General features: G+C 42.8%; 2 protein-coding genes across 2 annotated transcripts in view; both read right to left on the bottom strand.

Annotated features, from left to right (window-relative positions):
- Positions 1–6,603, bottom strand: part of cdh16 (cadherin 16, KSP-cadherin) — a gene marked incomplete at its 5' end in the record, with an annotated part of 34,075 nt that extends 27,472 nt beyond the window's left edge. Inside the window, 6 exons of the mRNA XM_084475796.1 lie at positions 3,326–3,522; positions 3,698–3,856; positions 4,813–4,942; positions 5,298–5,432; positions 6,350–6,448; positions 6,559–6,603. Of these exons, the coding sequence (XP_084331922.1) occupies positions 3,326–3,522; positions 3,698–3,856; positions 4,813–4,942; positions 5,298–5,432; positions 6,350–6,448; positions 6,559–6,603 (765 nt within the window). The remainder of the gene's footprint in view (positions 1–3,325; positions 3,523–3,697; positions 3,857–4,812; positions 4,943–5,297; positions 5,433–6,349; positions 6,449–6,558) is intronic.
- Positions 6,604–11,111: 4,508 nt separating this feature from the next.
- rrad (Ras-related associated with diabetes) lies at positions 11,112–14,724 on the bottom strand. Its single transcript, XM_084476031.1, has 5 exons — positions 14,584–14,724; positions 14,040–14,425; positions 13,302–13,375; positions 12,970–13,174; positions 11,112–12,058 (listed from the first exon to the last, which is right to left on the bottom strand). The coding sequence occupies exons 2-5, from the start codon at positions 14,410–14,412 to the stop codon at positions 11,781–11,783; spliced, it is 930 nt and encodes a 309-aa protein (XP_084332157.1). The 5' UTR covers positions 14,413–14,425; positions 14,584–14,724; the 3' UTR covers positions 11,112–11,780.
- Positions 14,725–15,141: the final 417 nt, after the last annotated feature.

Here is a 15,141-nt window from a genome sequence, read left to right as displayed (position 1 = left end):
GTGTTTTTGTCACATTGGCCAATATACACATTAATTATCCTATTCACACAATAAGGGAACTATTAAGGCTTGAGACCGAATATTAATCCAACATATTTTGCTAAACGACGTAAGATACCCCAGATAAGTATACCTTACACTATATGGAAATATTATATGGAAAGTTTACGAAGGTTCCATGTACTCTAAAGAGAATGATGTGCTTGTGTTGCTGACTGTTTCCATGGTTACGACTGTGACAGCCCACGAACAGAACAAACCGACCGGTAATCCCAGTCTAGGTAACTAGTCAACCAAAGATCCATCAACAAGGACCAGGCAAGATATCATTATTCATAACTCAATAAAACTGCAAACAAAATGCTCTTGTCTACTACCATGATGTCACAGAGACATTGTGTGTAGAAGGTGATTGGACCGGGGCCCGTACCCTGTATGTTCCCTTCAGAGAGAGAGAGAGAGAGAGAGAGAGAGAGAGAGAGAGAGAGAGATAGAGAGAGAGAGAGAGAGAGAGAGAGAGAGAGAGAGAGAGAGAGAGAGAGAGAGAGAGAGAGAGAGGAGAGTGAGTGACTGATGGAGTGAGCGAGCGAGTGCGTGAACATGTGAGCGGTGAAACCCGCCGCCTACGAACCGATGGCCCGGCGGCGGTCTTGTTACGCTGCGTGGGAGAAACCAGGCTTCCCTCCCAGCCAAGGTGAGTAGTCAGCCTGGTACTACAGTACCACATAGCATGGTGTAGTACTAGTCTGTCCGCCTGGTACTACAGTACCACATAGCATGGTGTAGTACTAGTCTGTCAGCCTGGTACTAAAGTACCACAGCATACAGTATTGTCTGACAAACTGGTACTACAGTACCACGTAGCATAGTGTAGTACTAGTCTATCAGCCTCATACCACAGTACCACATAGTATTCTGTGTGTAGTACTGTGTAGAATGGTGTATTATTGTGCAGTACTAGTCTGCCACTTGGTTCCACAATAGGGCATTGTATCATGCAGTCTCATGTTCAGTGTAGTATCCGGCAGACAGACTGCTACCATGATACCATGTAGTAAGGTGTAGTATAGTTTAGAAGTGTATATTATGGTGTATTACTGCCATATAATTCAGTTCCACATATTACTTTGTGTAGTATTGTATAGGGCTGTGTAGTGGCCTGCCTGAACTAATGAAATTTCTTGATATATTATTATATATATATACTTGATATATCATATTTGGAATAGCTCTATCTATCTGTCTCTTCCACTTTGTCAGATCTCAACACAGCACCAGAATGCATCAGAATGTATAATAAAGATAAAACACAACCAGATTTGTATCAACTAAATACTGTGTTTTATGTGCTATATTTCATGTTCATATGTAAATAAATCCAGGAGTTGCAGACATTGTTCATTCACGACACATGTATGACTAAGAAGAGAATATATATATATATATTTTTTTCCTGGAAGCATTCGTGATGGGCTTCTGAATAATGAGATGAAAAGTCGTCACTCCTACAACTGTGAGTACATATTTAGAGTGGGTGGATTGTGCTGTTATTACAGAACAGATAAAAGACTGAGGGGGCGTGTGGGAGAGGTGGAGAGAGAGTAGGTGGAGGGGGAGAGGAGATGGACAAGAGGAGGTGGTGGTGGAGTTTAACTCACCTAATGGAGGGACAATTAACATTTATTGGTCCTTTTATCATCTCCCTTTCTCATTGATTGATTTAAATGAATGTGTTCAACCTATACTATGTTTATACTATGTTTCTTTCTATTGTAGATTGTATAGAAACAAGCAGACTTTATTGTGTTGAATTGGGTTCCACCGACAATGTATATTTCTGCATTATAATCTGTTTCTATTTTTATATGGTACTGGATACTTTGGTACTTTGAGATTTGTTTTATTAACTTCAGATTGCCATAGAAAACCTTTCACAGCAAGATGTTAACAACCATCTCACCAAGCTGTAAACAATATATACTATATAGACTTATATATAGATATATCAAGGATATATATAGACCTCAGCCAGCGACTGGTCAATAAACTTGCGGTCTATATTCACAGTGTACTTCTATAGATAGATATATGTACCTCTGCCAGCTAGTGATCAATTGTACAATTCCTTGTGTTACCAGAGAACGTCTGATCTCAGAGGACAGTCTGTTATTAGATCATACAGTGTATAGTGACATGATGTCAGCTTAAAATCAATCTGATTCTACCACAAGTATAGACACCACACACACACACGCACACACACACACGCACACGCACACACACACACACACACACACACACACACACACACACACACACACATTTCTATATATATATACCCTGTAGATATATATAGATATAGATGTAGATAATGTGGATGTATGGATAGATGATGCACAGATAGATATATAGTTAAGAAAAAGAAACACAACATTTAAAATCAACCCGAAAGAAGAAGTCAAGTAGAAGTCATTGGCAGTAATGTGAGGAAACATGGCACATCTAAAACGCAGACACGGGACTAATGTGTGAAATCAGCTGTGCTCAGCACAGGCGGGGCTTAAACATGACACGTGTTCATTTCCTGAACCTGTTTCCCGACGGACGACTAAACTGATGACATCTGTATATCGTTGCCTGTGGTGAGCAGAGGTGGAGGAGGAGGAGAAGGAGGAAGAGAGGGAGGAAGGAGGGAGGAGAGAAGAGGAGGAGAGGGAGGACGATGAGGAGAGGAAGCATGAGGAGGAGTAAAGAAGGGAGGGTGGAGGAGAAGGAAGAAGTGGGGGAGAGGGAGGGGGAGAAAGGCTGAGGAGGAGGAGGAGGAAGGATGAGGAGGGAGAGAGGATGGGGGAGAGGATGAGGGGGAGGACGTGTGATGGCAGTCAAAGTGACCTCTGAGAGGTCATCTGTGAGGAGACATCTCAGCATCAGTATTAATAATGTATGATACTCTATTTGTTGGGTCATGGTAAGACAATCAGTGTTGATACAGTTGAGTTTGCAGTAAAGTCAGCACCTCTACAAAGTCATACCAACGGTACTGAGGAGCTATACTAACGGTACATATTATGGAACATGGAATACCAAAGTTTTATCTAGCATAGCATCGGGTTAACATAATAATATAACAATGTTTCATAAACAATATCCTCTGAACGAGGTGTCGCGAGATGGTGACCGATAATGATCATGTCACGATTTTGTCATGACTATGTGACTATTATGTCATGATGACGATGATGTCAAGGTGATGTAACGGCCCCTGTCATGGCGATGGTCACACCGCGCTGATGTGGTGCTGATGGTGACCGCGTGCTGACGTCACCTGAGAGATGGGGATGGGGTAGGGCCCGGGCAGGTTCTCCTGCAGGCGGACGGGATCGGGCGACGCCCAGGTGTTGCCCGTGACCTCCACGGTGACGGTGCCGGTGGAGAAGAAGGCGTTTGCCTTGCCGGCCATGTCCTTCACCATCACCAGCAGCTTGTAGCGCCCGCACATTTCCGGGTCCAGCGTGGACGCCCCTGTGAACACATGGCCCCTTTCCTGGTTCACAGAGACATCACTTCCTGCTTCAGAGACCCAACATCACTTCCTAAGATTAGAGGAGATGCAGATACCTAGATAGAAGTAGTGGTAATGTTTCTAGTAGTACTTGGAGCAATATTTATATTATATATTAGTAGCAGTAGTGCTAACCGTCCTCTGTAAGGGACACCTCGCCGTGGATGCTGTCTATAGAGAACATGTGGGCTGCAGGGATGCGGGGAGTCTGGTCCATCAGGAGGAACCTCAGCTCAGCGTGGGCAGTGTTCCTGTCGTCTCGGTCAGACGCCTCCACGCGCATGAAGGGGATACCTGACACACACACACACACACACACACACACACACACACACAATGGTGTGTGTGTTTTACGATGGTAGAACAAGATGTGCTGCATCTCTCTTATCCCTCCTCATCCTTCTTCACAGACATTTCAACTACTCCAGTGTGACCATGAGACACACAGGACGCTGAATTACGCCCAGGCAACCTGACACACAGATACACAACTACACACATACACAACCAGACACATAGATACACAAGGACACACGTACACACAGGTATGCATATACACAACTACACAGATACACATCTACACAACCAGACACACATAAACACACAGCTACTCAGATGCACAACCAGACACAAAGATACACAACTACACAGATACACAACTACACAGATAAACAACTACTCAACCAGACACACAGACACACAACTACTTAGGTAAACAACCATGCAAACGGAAACACAACTATGCAGATACACAACTCTACAGACACAGACCTACAGATATACACAACTACGCATCCAGATACACAGACACACAACTCAGCAACTACACTGCTACACAGATATACAACTATACACCCAGAAACACAGATACAACAGTAGGTAACTACACAACCAGACACAAAAATACACAACAAAACAGATAAACAACTACATAAGCAGACATCCAGATACACAACTAGAAAAATGTACAACTACACAAATACACAACGACACAATCATCTACTTCAGCCTTCAACCTGCTACAGAGAAACACAGCTGCGTAACCAGAAACACAACTGCACAACCAGCCGTACAGATACACACGTTTACACACAACTACACTATAATAGAATAGTACGGTTGTACGGCCATCTGGGAAAGCAGCATTATGCTACTCAGCACTGCAACTACATAGATACACAGTCATCTACGCAGCATTTCGACCCAGAATAGCATCACGCGATGACGTCACGCGATGACGTCATGGGTACCTTTGAGCAGGCCGAGCTGCACACTTCCGCGCATGCTGACCCCGCTGAAGGTGGGGACGTTGTCGTTCTTGTCGATGACACACACCTCTACCGTGAAGCTCTGCCGCTGGCCCGCCGCGCGATACAACATCTACACACACACACACACACACACAGCGGTACACCCACACACACAGTGGTACACCCACACACAAGCACACACAAGCACACACACACAGGCATACATGTAAGCATGCACACACATGCAAGCGTGCACACACAGTGCATACAGTAAATATGAACAAATGGGAAAAAAAGGGTTGAATAAATAAAAACAGAAGTACATGTGCACACAATGTAACTAACATACATTCACACACATGCATACATGCAGCCACACAATTTACACGCACGAGTGTTCTCGCGTTCTTTCGTTGGTTCAACAGAATAGTAATCATTTTCATCGATGACTGCAGAGAGAATAGCGAGGTATACAGGTATCTCACCTGTAGGGAGTAGGAGGGCTGCTTCTCTCGGTCCAGGGGTTTCAGAGCATATAGAAAGGCCGCGTCTACCCCGAAGATCCCCTCGTCGTCCCCCCGGATCAAAAGCTCACTGTAGTTGGTGGTGAGGCTGGGGAGCTTGAGACACAATACTGGTGGATCAACCTGACCATCTCGGTGAACGACCTGACCACTCTGCTGAACCAACTCACCACTCGGGCGAATCAGCTGAACCACTCTGGTGAAGCAGCTGACCACTCTGGTGAAGCATCTGACTACTCTAGTGACCCATCTGATCACTCTGGTGAACCTCCTGACCACTCTGGTGAACCAGCTGACTCCTTTAACACCCTTAACCAGCTGAACACCCAAACATATATGTGATATTCTATTGCATTCACTATTGCATAATCTCACCAATTGTCATAACCATTATATATTAAGAATAAAGCAATTGAAGGCAATATTATGGGTAAGATTATAGACTTGCTAGCATAAATAGAGAGACAGTGATGGGCAGAAGAGATCATGATTATGAACAACAACAACTTCCCTGCAGTTTCTGCTTCTTCATGCTCTATTGTTGCTCCGCTGGTAAGTGTTCCAAGATGGATTCCCTCAACCAATCACTGATGAGATACCCTGACTGGTCAGAAATTAGCAGGGAATGGTCTAAAATCTAAATTGGCTCTTACAGAGGCAGGCTCAGTCAACTTATAACATAACTTATAACTTTATTATATATTATTATATTATATTATATATTATATATTATATCTGAAGGATGGCTATGGCAGTCCTAACAAATAACATATTACATAAAAGAACATGCTGTGCAACCCTTTATTTTGTAAAACAGTATAAAACCTATAAAACAGTTTTTAACCTTTGTATTTATTAATTTCTGTTTATAGTTTAATGAAAGTGTAGGTAATATCAACATATTTGCTTTAACATTTTCTTTCATAAATCGTTACAGTATATTAGTTCATAGGCTGATAATTGTATTAGTCTTAAGTCATAAAAGTCATTCAGGTATTTTGGTCTGTTGTTACCTTTGAAAGATACCACGGGAAGATTCCATCGTAGTTTTCTGGGATTCCTATTTTAACGTTAGCTCCGAAGCAGGGCATAAAGACATGGAACATCCACAACTGTGGAAGACAACAAACTCTCTTAAATTGTTTTCGTTGTTAGCAAACAATGTTTGATTTAATTTCAAAGAATCGTTATAATTATTTAAAATTAAAAAACAGTAGCTTACTGTGAGAGCTCTGAGGAACATCACTAGAGTATGCTGGGCAGCCATTGTCGCCTACAAGTTTAGAAGGTAAATATCAACCACATATTTTCACTCTGATATATGTATTGTTGCAACAGGACTTAATATTGCTACTGATTGGTTTTCTGGCTTCCTGTTTTTACTAACATGGTATGTTTTTTAACAGTTCACTATCTGGCCCAACCCACAATACAGCCAAACAATAAGTATTTCAAACAAATAATATGTTATGAGCTACATTCAATGAAAATCTGTAGCTACATATATACAAATGTAGAATACTTTCTTCTCAAACTGAAAAAAAAGGAAATGCATGAAATGAAAGGTTAGTAGAGCGTTAATGCTTTCTTTGAGCTCAGATGTAGGTTAATAGTAATAATAATAATAATAATAATAATAATGATGATAATAATTATTAGATTTAAAGACGTATTATTATTAATAATAATAATAATAATAATAATAATAATAATAATAATAATAATAACAATACACAGTTGTCCATACCAATGTATCAGGAGCAGGTGTTTCTTTCTGGAAAGTAGTATTGACAACAACCCTCCGCTTTGGTTCAACAACAGCAATACAAGACGTCTGTCACATCCAGACTGGTGTTGTAAGATGTTAGTAGCAACAGTGAACTATCGCACTAACTGCCACACTGGCTCATGCCTTACCCGCGCTAGCTCCGTAATTCTGTACGTGAGTAAAGTGTGTTTGTGTCCTGGCAAAGGGTGTGAGAACAGTTTAAATTGCTGTGGAAAACTGTGTTCTTGTCGTTCTTAGTGGATTAATGGTTAACTCTTTCATCCAGAGCTGCCTAACTGGCCGCGGCCGCTTCCTGTGGCCTGGTAGGCAGACGGCCTCCATTCCGCTGATAGAATCTCATCAATGAAAATTCATGAGACCGTTAAATGCTTAAACTAATTCCCTCTGTGTCCCTTTGTGTTCTGAACCTTGCCTGTTGCCCAAGGCAGGAAGATATCCTGGCCCTATGTGAAGTGTTGTTAACGTATATCTACCATTAAACAAATCTACCCCACTCAACTTTGTTGGCTTCAAAAATAATTTTAAAAAGGTGGTGGTATGGCCCTTATATGTAGTTGAAGCTCATGCTTTAACCCCAACATAACTATATTCAGTCTTAATTCAGAGTCTTTCTTGATAGCTATAGTTTACAGCCCACTTTTTGTGAATGACATCTTCAGTTTTGCATATTGGAGATTTCAACAGTCATGTGTCTGATTCTCTCTTATTTGTTTCTGTCTAACACTGACGCCTTGGGCTTCAAACAGCAGGTCCAGCACCCTACCCACATTGGTGGAAACCCACTGGATCATGTCCCGACCTGTGTTTCTGACCTGGTTGTCTCACCCTGTTCCTCAGCTTTATCTGATCACTTTCCAGGTGGGGGTATCCACTTGGACTACACCCTATGGTTGCACTCTGAAACTAAGCGGCAGAAAGCAGAACGACAGCCTGTTCAGCTACAAAACCACATTAAATATTTCAAGAAACGCTTACTTCTCCGGTGTCGTTAATTTAAACAAAAACAACCCTACATTTCTTTTTAAACACTGTAAAAAGTCTGTAAAAATCCTTGTCTACTGGAACATAAAACCTCTACCCAAGAAGCCTGGTAGACCCTGAAGTACTCAGCATCTATCGGCCCATTTCTAAACTTCAATCATGTTTGAAGTACTGGAAAATATTATAGCTAAGCAAGCCATCAATCACCTGATGAGAAATGACTTGTTTGAGGTTTTTGGGTTTAGGACTTTCTACTCCACTGAACTGCTGTGACCAGAGTTGTAAACAATCTTCTCCTTACCATGAACAGCAATGCAAGCTCCCTGATGGTGATGCTTGACCTCAGTGCCACCCCCTACATCGTCTTGAACAATATGCTGGCCTCAAAGGTTCTGCTCCTAGTGCAGCTCTTATCTCACAAATAGTACGCAATTCATTCTCTGGTAAGCATTCAAATTCACTCACAATTAATCACACTTTTAAAACTTTCTATTTTAAATCCACTCCAATTGAAGTTAAATTTGATTATCAAATTACATTATCATTCATACCAAATGTACTTAATAAGCAAAAAGTAGACCAAGTGATCTTGAGGGAGTTTTATTGACTCACTCAGTGTGGGTTGAATATGAAACATACAGAACACCACAGATTTGAGAATTGTAAACAGGCAGTTAATTAGTACAATTGTAAACCAACAGTTACTCCAAGTGTAGTTAAATTCAAATAAGTAGCGCCACAGATATGGGAATTGTAAACAGGCAGTCACTTACTGCAAGTGTAATTGAATGTAAAGTAATTGGAACTAAAAACAAAAATGATTTCTGATACGAATGTTGACATTCTGTGGGCAAAACCTTTCAAAATCAAAGTAAAAAAAAAAAGAGAGAATGTGCGTTAATGCGTCAATTTGTATTAATCACGTTAAAATATGATTGCGTTAACGCATAATTAACGCGTTAACTTGCCCAGCCCTACTAAAAACGCAATCTCAGCTTTGGTCTCCCCCAAGGGATGCTCCTTGGTTCACTGCACAAACTACATGCTTCCTCTTGGCACAATTTAAAGACTTAAAGGACCCTATCTTGCACCCAGCGCAATTTACTTTCTACACCGACACATGTATCCTTGCTAGTGTGCACCCGGCGTAAAGCTGATTTCCCCCCGCAATTTCCCTCGTGCCACTACACTTGTGCCCTGGAGAGGCGTGTCGGCGAAAAGCAGAGGCATTTTCCAGTGCAAAGGATACTTGCTACGTGCTATTTTAGTGCTCCAAAAAGCAATCGCGCCACTGACCGGCAAATACCTGGTCTAAATGCACTAGCGGATAGCGCAGTTGGTGTTGCTGTTTTGACGTGCAATGGCAGGTCGGAACTGCAACATAAGCTTACACACACATAGGCTATACACAGCACAAACATGCAAATGATTAGCCTAATTGAAATATTATGATGTCAAAGATTTTTCATATGAGTGAAACTGCATAGAACTAGCAAAAAAAAAAAGAAATCATAAGGGCTGCATGAATGAACACTGTAGTAGTCTAATGCCATGCGTTAAAATAATAATAATACCAATAATAAACTTGAGCAAAGTATATCCCAGCCTTCCGAAACAAAATCTAGTTTTAGGGTAAATGATAACGTTGGTTAAATTATTTGTGAAAGAACAGCTGATACAGTGGTAAGAAGTTGTACTTTTAAACAATACATCTGCAAACAACGTACAGCAAAAACATATTTGTGGGAAAAAGTGGGCTACTGGTTAGGGCTTCGGCCTTGAAATCGAAGGGTTGCCGGTTCGAGCACCCAACTGAGTAGGGGAATGTTGGAGGGGGTTGTGGTTGAGCACTGCTGTCCCATGCCCACATTCATGGCTGAAGTTCCCTTGAGCAAGGCACCCAACCCCTCACCCCAAGTGCCACTGTAGCGGCTCACTGCCCCGGGTTAATGTGTGCTCTGTGTGACTCACGGCTGGCATAAATGGAGAGCCCAAATTCCTTGTATGTGTGAGCATATAGGCCAAAAAGCTGATTTACATTTACACATTTATTTTCTTGACACAGACATGGTGTACAAGCCCATAACTTTTAGGATTGATGAGTATTGATCGCGGTTTCACGTGTTTGGTGCGCATTTCAACAATATGAGTGCACCCATCTGGTTAAACACACGTAAACTAAACACGTAACCTATAATACACTGCATGGCAATGTATATTAATGGGGAGACGCATGCAATGTATACAATACTGGTAACAAACGATGTTCGTTAATGTATTGCCGCATATCATTAAATAGACCCACAGTTGCGGCCACAGGACCGCATATCATGAGCTATAAGTTAAAGGGGACATATTATACCAGCAGGTGTGAGTATGATTAGCCATTACAGTCTGGTGGGTAGGCTGGTATACTGATCTATCCAGCACACATCTAGGCGGACATGGCCACCTGTGATGTCAGAAGCGGCACATTTTCAAAACGGCTTGTAATGGCTAATCACACTCACACCTGCTGGTATAATATGTCCCCTTTAAGTTAGGGTTAGGGTTAGGGCCCAAAGTGTTTTAAGGGCTCGGCTATCCCCAAAGTCAGAAATATTCTTTATTTTAATCAACCAATCATCAATCATCAATGTAAAAAAGTATCACCAGAATTATATTCTTTCATCTTAGAAACATTATTAAAATCAGACCAATGTTATCCTCATCCCCTGTTCTTACCCACACCTAACCATCCCTTGAAGAAGGGATCCCCGACTTTGCGTTTCTTCTGAAGAATTCTTCCTTGTTAATAAAGGGAATTTTTCTTGCCATTTGGGGGGCTAGTTAGTGGGTGTTATAAATATATGGCCTGTAAAGCCCTTTGAGAGTGTAACTGGGACTAAGGGCCATTCAAATACAATATATTTGACTTGACTTGAGAGAAGATAAGGATAGTAATAATTTGACCTTTTATTGCAAAAGAAACAAATGTAAACAATAATTTCATAGTAACCATATGCTTCAAACAACCAACATCTGTTTATTGCTGTCATTCATCATGTCATGTCGATCTTTAAAAAACACAAACACAAATATCATGGAGCAATTTAGAATAAACTTCTCTCTAATCCTGACTTGGGCTGGGTACGAACCTGCGCACCACTCATCAAGTAGAACGGACTCCAGAAATCCAAGTTTGAGATCTGGCACAGTGTGCCTTGGACAACACCACGAGTTGTATGTCTTCCTTACACAATCTCTCAGAATACCGTTTATATACACACACTTTGGACCTCAAGACAATCCTACCAAACCATGAGACAAAAAGGACCATATGATGGCAGAAAATCATTTAAGGCAGACACAGAATAAAATAATAGTCTTGAAATAATCATAATAATAATAACAACAACAATAATAATGATAATAAATAAAAATCAACAACATGCGTATTATTCCTCTTGGCGTGGCCAGAATATTCTCAGTCCCACAAGTCCTCTGTTGGCTCTTGTGTTTAGTCTTCTAATAAAAATAAAAAATATATAGCATTTCTGTACAACGATACTAGTCCTTTAAGTGTTAGTGTTAAAACACACACACACACACACACACACACACACAGCTTCTGGTCTTCAGCGGGTGGGGGAGTGGGGGCGGGGGGGGGGGGGTCCTGCGTCCCCTCCCCCACCTCAAAGCACAGAGAGATCGTGGCAGGACTTGGACTTCTGTCTGAAGGCCATCTTCTTGTTCTTGCGCGCGACCATGCGGCCAAGGAAGCGCTTGGCCTTCTTGCTGATGCTCTCGCGCCGCTTGCAGTTGGCCATGCGCCGCGCGTTCTCCTCCTTGGTGTCGCGCCGCAGGCGGATCTGCCGCACGATGCCCTGGAACAGGTCCAGCACGTTGTGGTGCAGCGACGCGGACGTCTCGATGAACTTGCAGTCGAAGACCACCGCGCAGGCGCTGCCCTCTGTGGAGACGGCCGGAGACGGGACAGGTCAGAGGAGAGTCGGGTTGGTTAGTTGAAAGGGGTGCCAACACTTGGGCAGGTTTTAACGTCCAAGGATCAATGGACTGTGCACTTTGTCCAGCGGTTTATGCGGATAATGCAGTGCCGTAACGTTTTGTCGTAGCTGCTCCACTAATCGATTCTTCTTTGCTTTGTGCCTCAATGTAAATTGAGGCACAAAGCAAAGAAAGTAAACCGTGGCCCTGACAACTCCATGACAGAATACCTCGACCCTCCCTTCACCTTTCAGCCTAAAACACCTTTTGAGGCGCGGCCCCTTTTCATAGTCGAAGAAAAACAATAACGCTGACCACTATAAAAGTTTGTTACTCAATCTCTTTGACTGTTGTAAGGAACATATGTACACATGATGGACTATTAGATTTAACTACATTTGTACTGTTACGCCTAATAAGGAACCATGTCGGCTAAAGATGCTTTTCATTGTGGCTGATGTGCTGGCTATTTCTTCTCCACTTTAATGCCGGTATCGCTGCTCTCCCAATACCCTGCTCTTTAACCCTCGACCTCACCCACTCTCTAAACCTCACCCTCGACCAATCTCTAATCTTCACCCTCGACCAATCTCTCACTTTCATCCTTACCCATTTAATAACCCTCACCCTCACCCAGTCTCTATCCCTCACCCTCACCCAGTCTCTATCCCTCACCCTCACCCAGTCTCTATCCCTCACCCTCACCCAGTCTCTATCCCTCACCCTCACCCGGTCTCTAACCCTCACCCTCGCCCGGTCTCACCCAGCCACTAACCACCACCCTCAGAATTAGTCAGGTGGTTCACATGTACCATGATCCTAGGAGTAAAACGATAAAGAGCGTGTTATAAATAAACTCAATCAACCTCAACTCACCATCTTTAGACACCTCTCTGGACCTGACCAGGTCGCTCTTGTTGCCGACGAGGATTATGGGTATGTTTTCCGACTGCCGGGCCCGGCGCAGCTGTATACGCAGCTCGGACGCCTTCTCGAAGCTCGACTTGTCCGTCACAGAGTAGACGATGATGTAGGCGTCTCCCATCTTCATGCACTGCTCCTTCAGCCAGGGACTGTTGTCCTGGAAACAGAGACATACATGGCACACGTCACCACACACTGTCGCTCTGGGCACCGCCGTATCATGATGATAATCAGACCAATGACAATGTCAGTTTTTGCCGTGTATAGTCTGGCTCCTGGCTCACCTGTTCCCAAACGTCGTACAACAAAATGGATGCCTCCTCCTCATCCACCATCACCGATCTGTCATAGGTGTTTCCTAAAGAGTAGAAAACAGATGGAACTTGTATTAATATACAACAAATATACAGTGATATATATATATATATATATATATATATATATATATATATATATATATGAATATGCAGTGAATTCAAATAAATATACAGGCAATACATTAGAGATCAGTGAGTTAAATTAACTTTCAGAGTTTTGGAAATTAGCCTTAGTCTTGATGTCTTAATGGTCTTTATATAGTTAATATATGACATGTGCGGTAAGGAGGCCTACATGTGTATCTATCTATACACTCATCAGCATTTAATGACTATAAATGTTTCCTCCACATTGGGTCCATTAATGGATCTTTAATGGCCTGGAAAAACACAACTGTGAATGTCCACATAGACAAAAAACAAATCGATCCGTCCACTCAGATTCCAAACAGATTAGATACCACGAAGGTTAAAAGATTCAAGCTGCATTGAGAGACGATACAGTTTCATGATTCATTATTAGTTGTATCCATCAATAGGACGTTATTAATGATAAGGTCGTTTATTCATGATGAATAATTAAGTTGTAAACTGTCACTTGAAGCGAGAATCACACTTCGCCCACACCTCAATTATCTCCAGTGGACTTATGAGTCATCTGCGACAGCATCCCCACCAACATCATGATCATGATCACCACCTCACCTGTTTCCTCAGAGTCGTGAGCCTCCTCCACACCGCCGAAGATGCGCGCCAGGCTGGACTTGCCCACGCCGTGTTCCCCCAGCAGGACCACCTTGTACAGCTGGTTCTCGGCGTCGCTGCCGGACGAGATGACCGAGTCGGAGGAGTCGGACACGCAGCTGTCCCGTAGCGGCTCCCCGGGGGAGGAGTAGGAGGAGGTGCAGCGCAGCAGGTTCGACAGCTCGTCCACCTGGCTCGGAGGCAATGAGGCGTGCAGCTCGCGGTCGTCCACGGGCATGCTGCGCCGGTGCAGGTTGGGAAGGTGCATGGGGAAGGGGACGCTGCCTCGCCTCCTCTCCATGTTCCGCAGTTTATCTCCCTTGTTCAAAGTCATGGTCTACTCGAGGCTGTGGATATATGCCCAAAGCACGAGTTAAAACATGGACATTGAAACACCACACACACACGTGATAATTATCTTTTGTCGTTAGGTGAATTTAACTACAACATTACAACACACAAAACACAACTGGTTTAAAATGCCGACGGATAATGTTGAACTTACTTGATGTGGCTTCTGGTAGTAGCAGTAGCAGTAACACCAGTCCTGTTCAAATATCCAGGAGCCGAATGGACTCGGTTATGTTTAATCCTCTGTTGTCGTTAACGCGCTGGAGAAATTATGTGATTTGAGTTTGAGCGCAGAGAGAAGTCCTGCCCGCTCTATTTATGGGGCACCGGGAGTGACGTCGTGAAGGATTCGCCCCGGAGAATCTCGTTCTAGTTTATTATAGCCGTGCGTAACGGTCACATCATAGCGAGAGGGTGGGGGCAGAAGGGAGGGATGACTGGAAGGATATGCGGAGGCGGTGGAGGAATCTCCCCGTCTATCTCTTCCAGGAGTAGGCAGGCATATGTCTGATAGCAGGTAGAGAGATGATTTAATATCACTTAGTGCTTTCTTCTTGTGCAAATTTATTTTACGAATATGATTTTTTATGTAGGTGGATGCGTTGGGGTTTATTTGTATTCACAATTTAAGCAAGTATATTTTTATATTTATGATTTAAATCGATCATAGAACATCGGCACTGCATGGCTATTTATTGTTCATATACCTGCA

This window comes from Micromesistius poutassou (genome assembly GCF_964030765.1).
Source record: "Micromesistius poutassou genome assembly, chromosome: 12".
In the NCBI taxonomy this organism is placed as follows: domain Eukaryota; kingdom Metazoa; phylum Chordata; class Actinopteri; order Gadiformes; family Gadidae; genus Micromesistius; species Micromesistius poutassou.
Note: the sequence above shows the minus strand (reverse complement) of the source record. Positions and strands in the feature narration are given on the sequence as shown.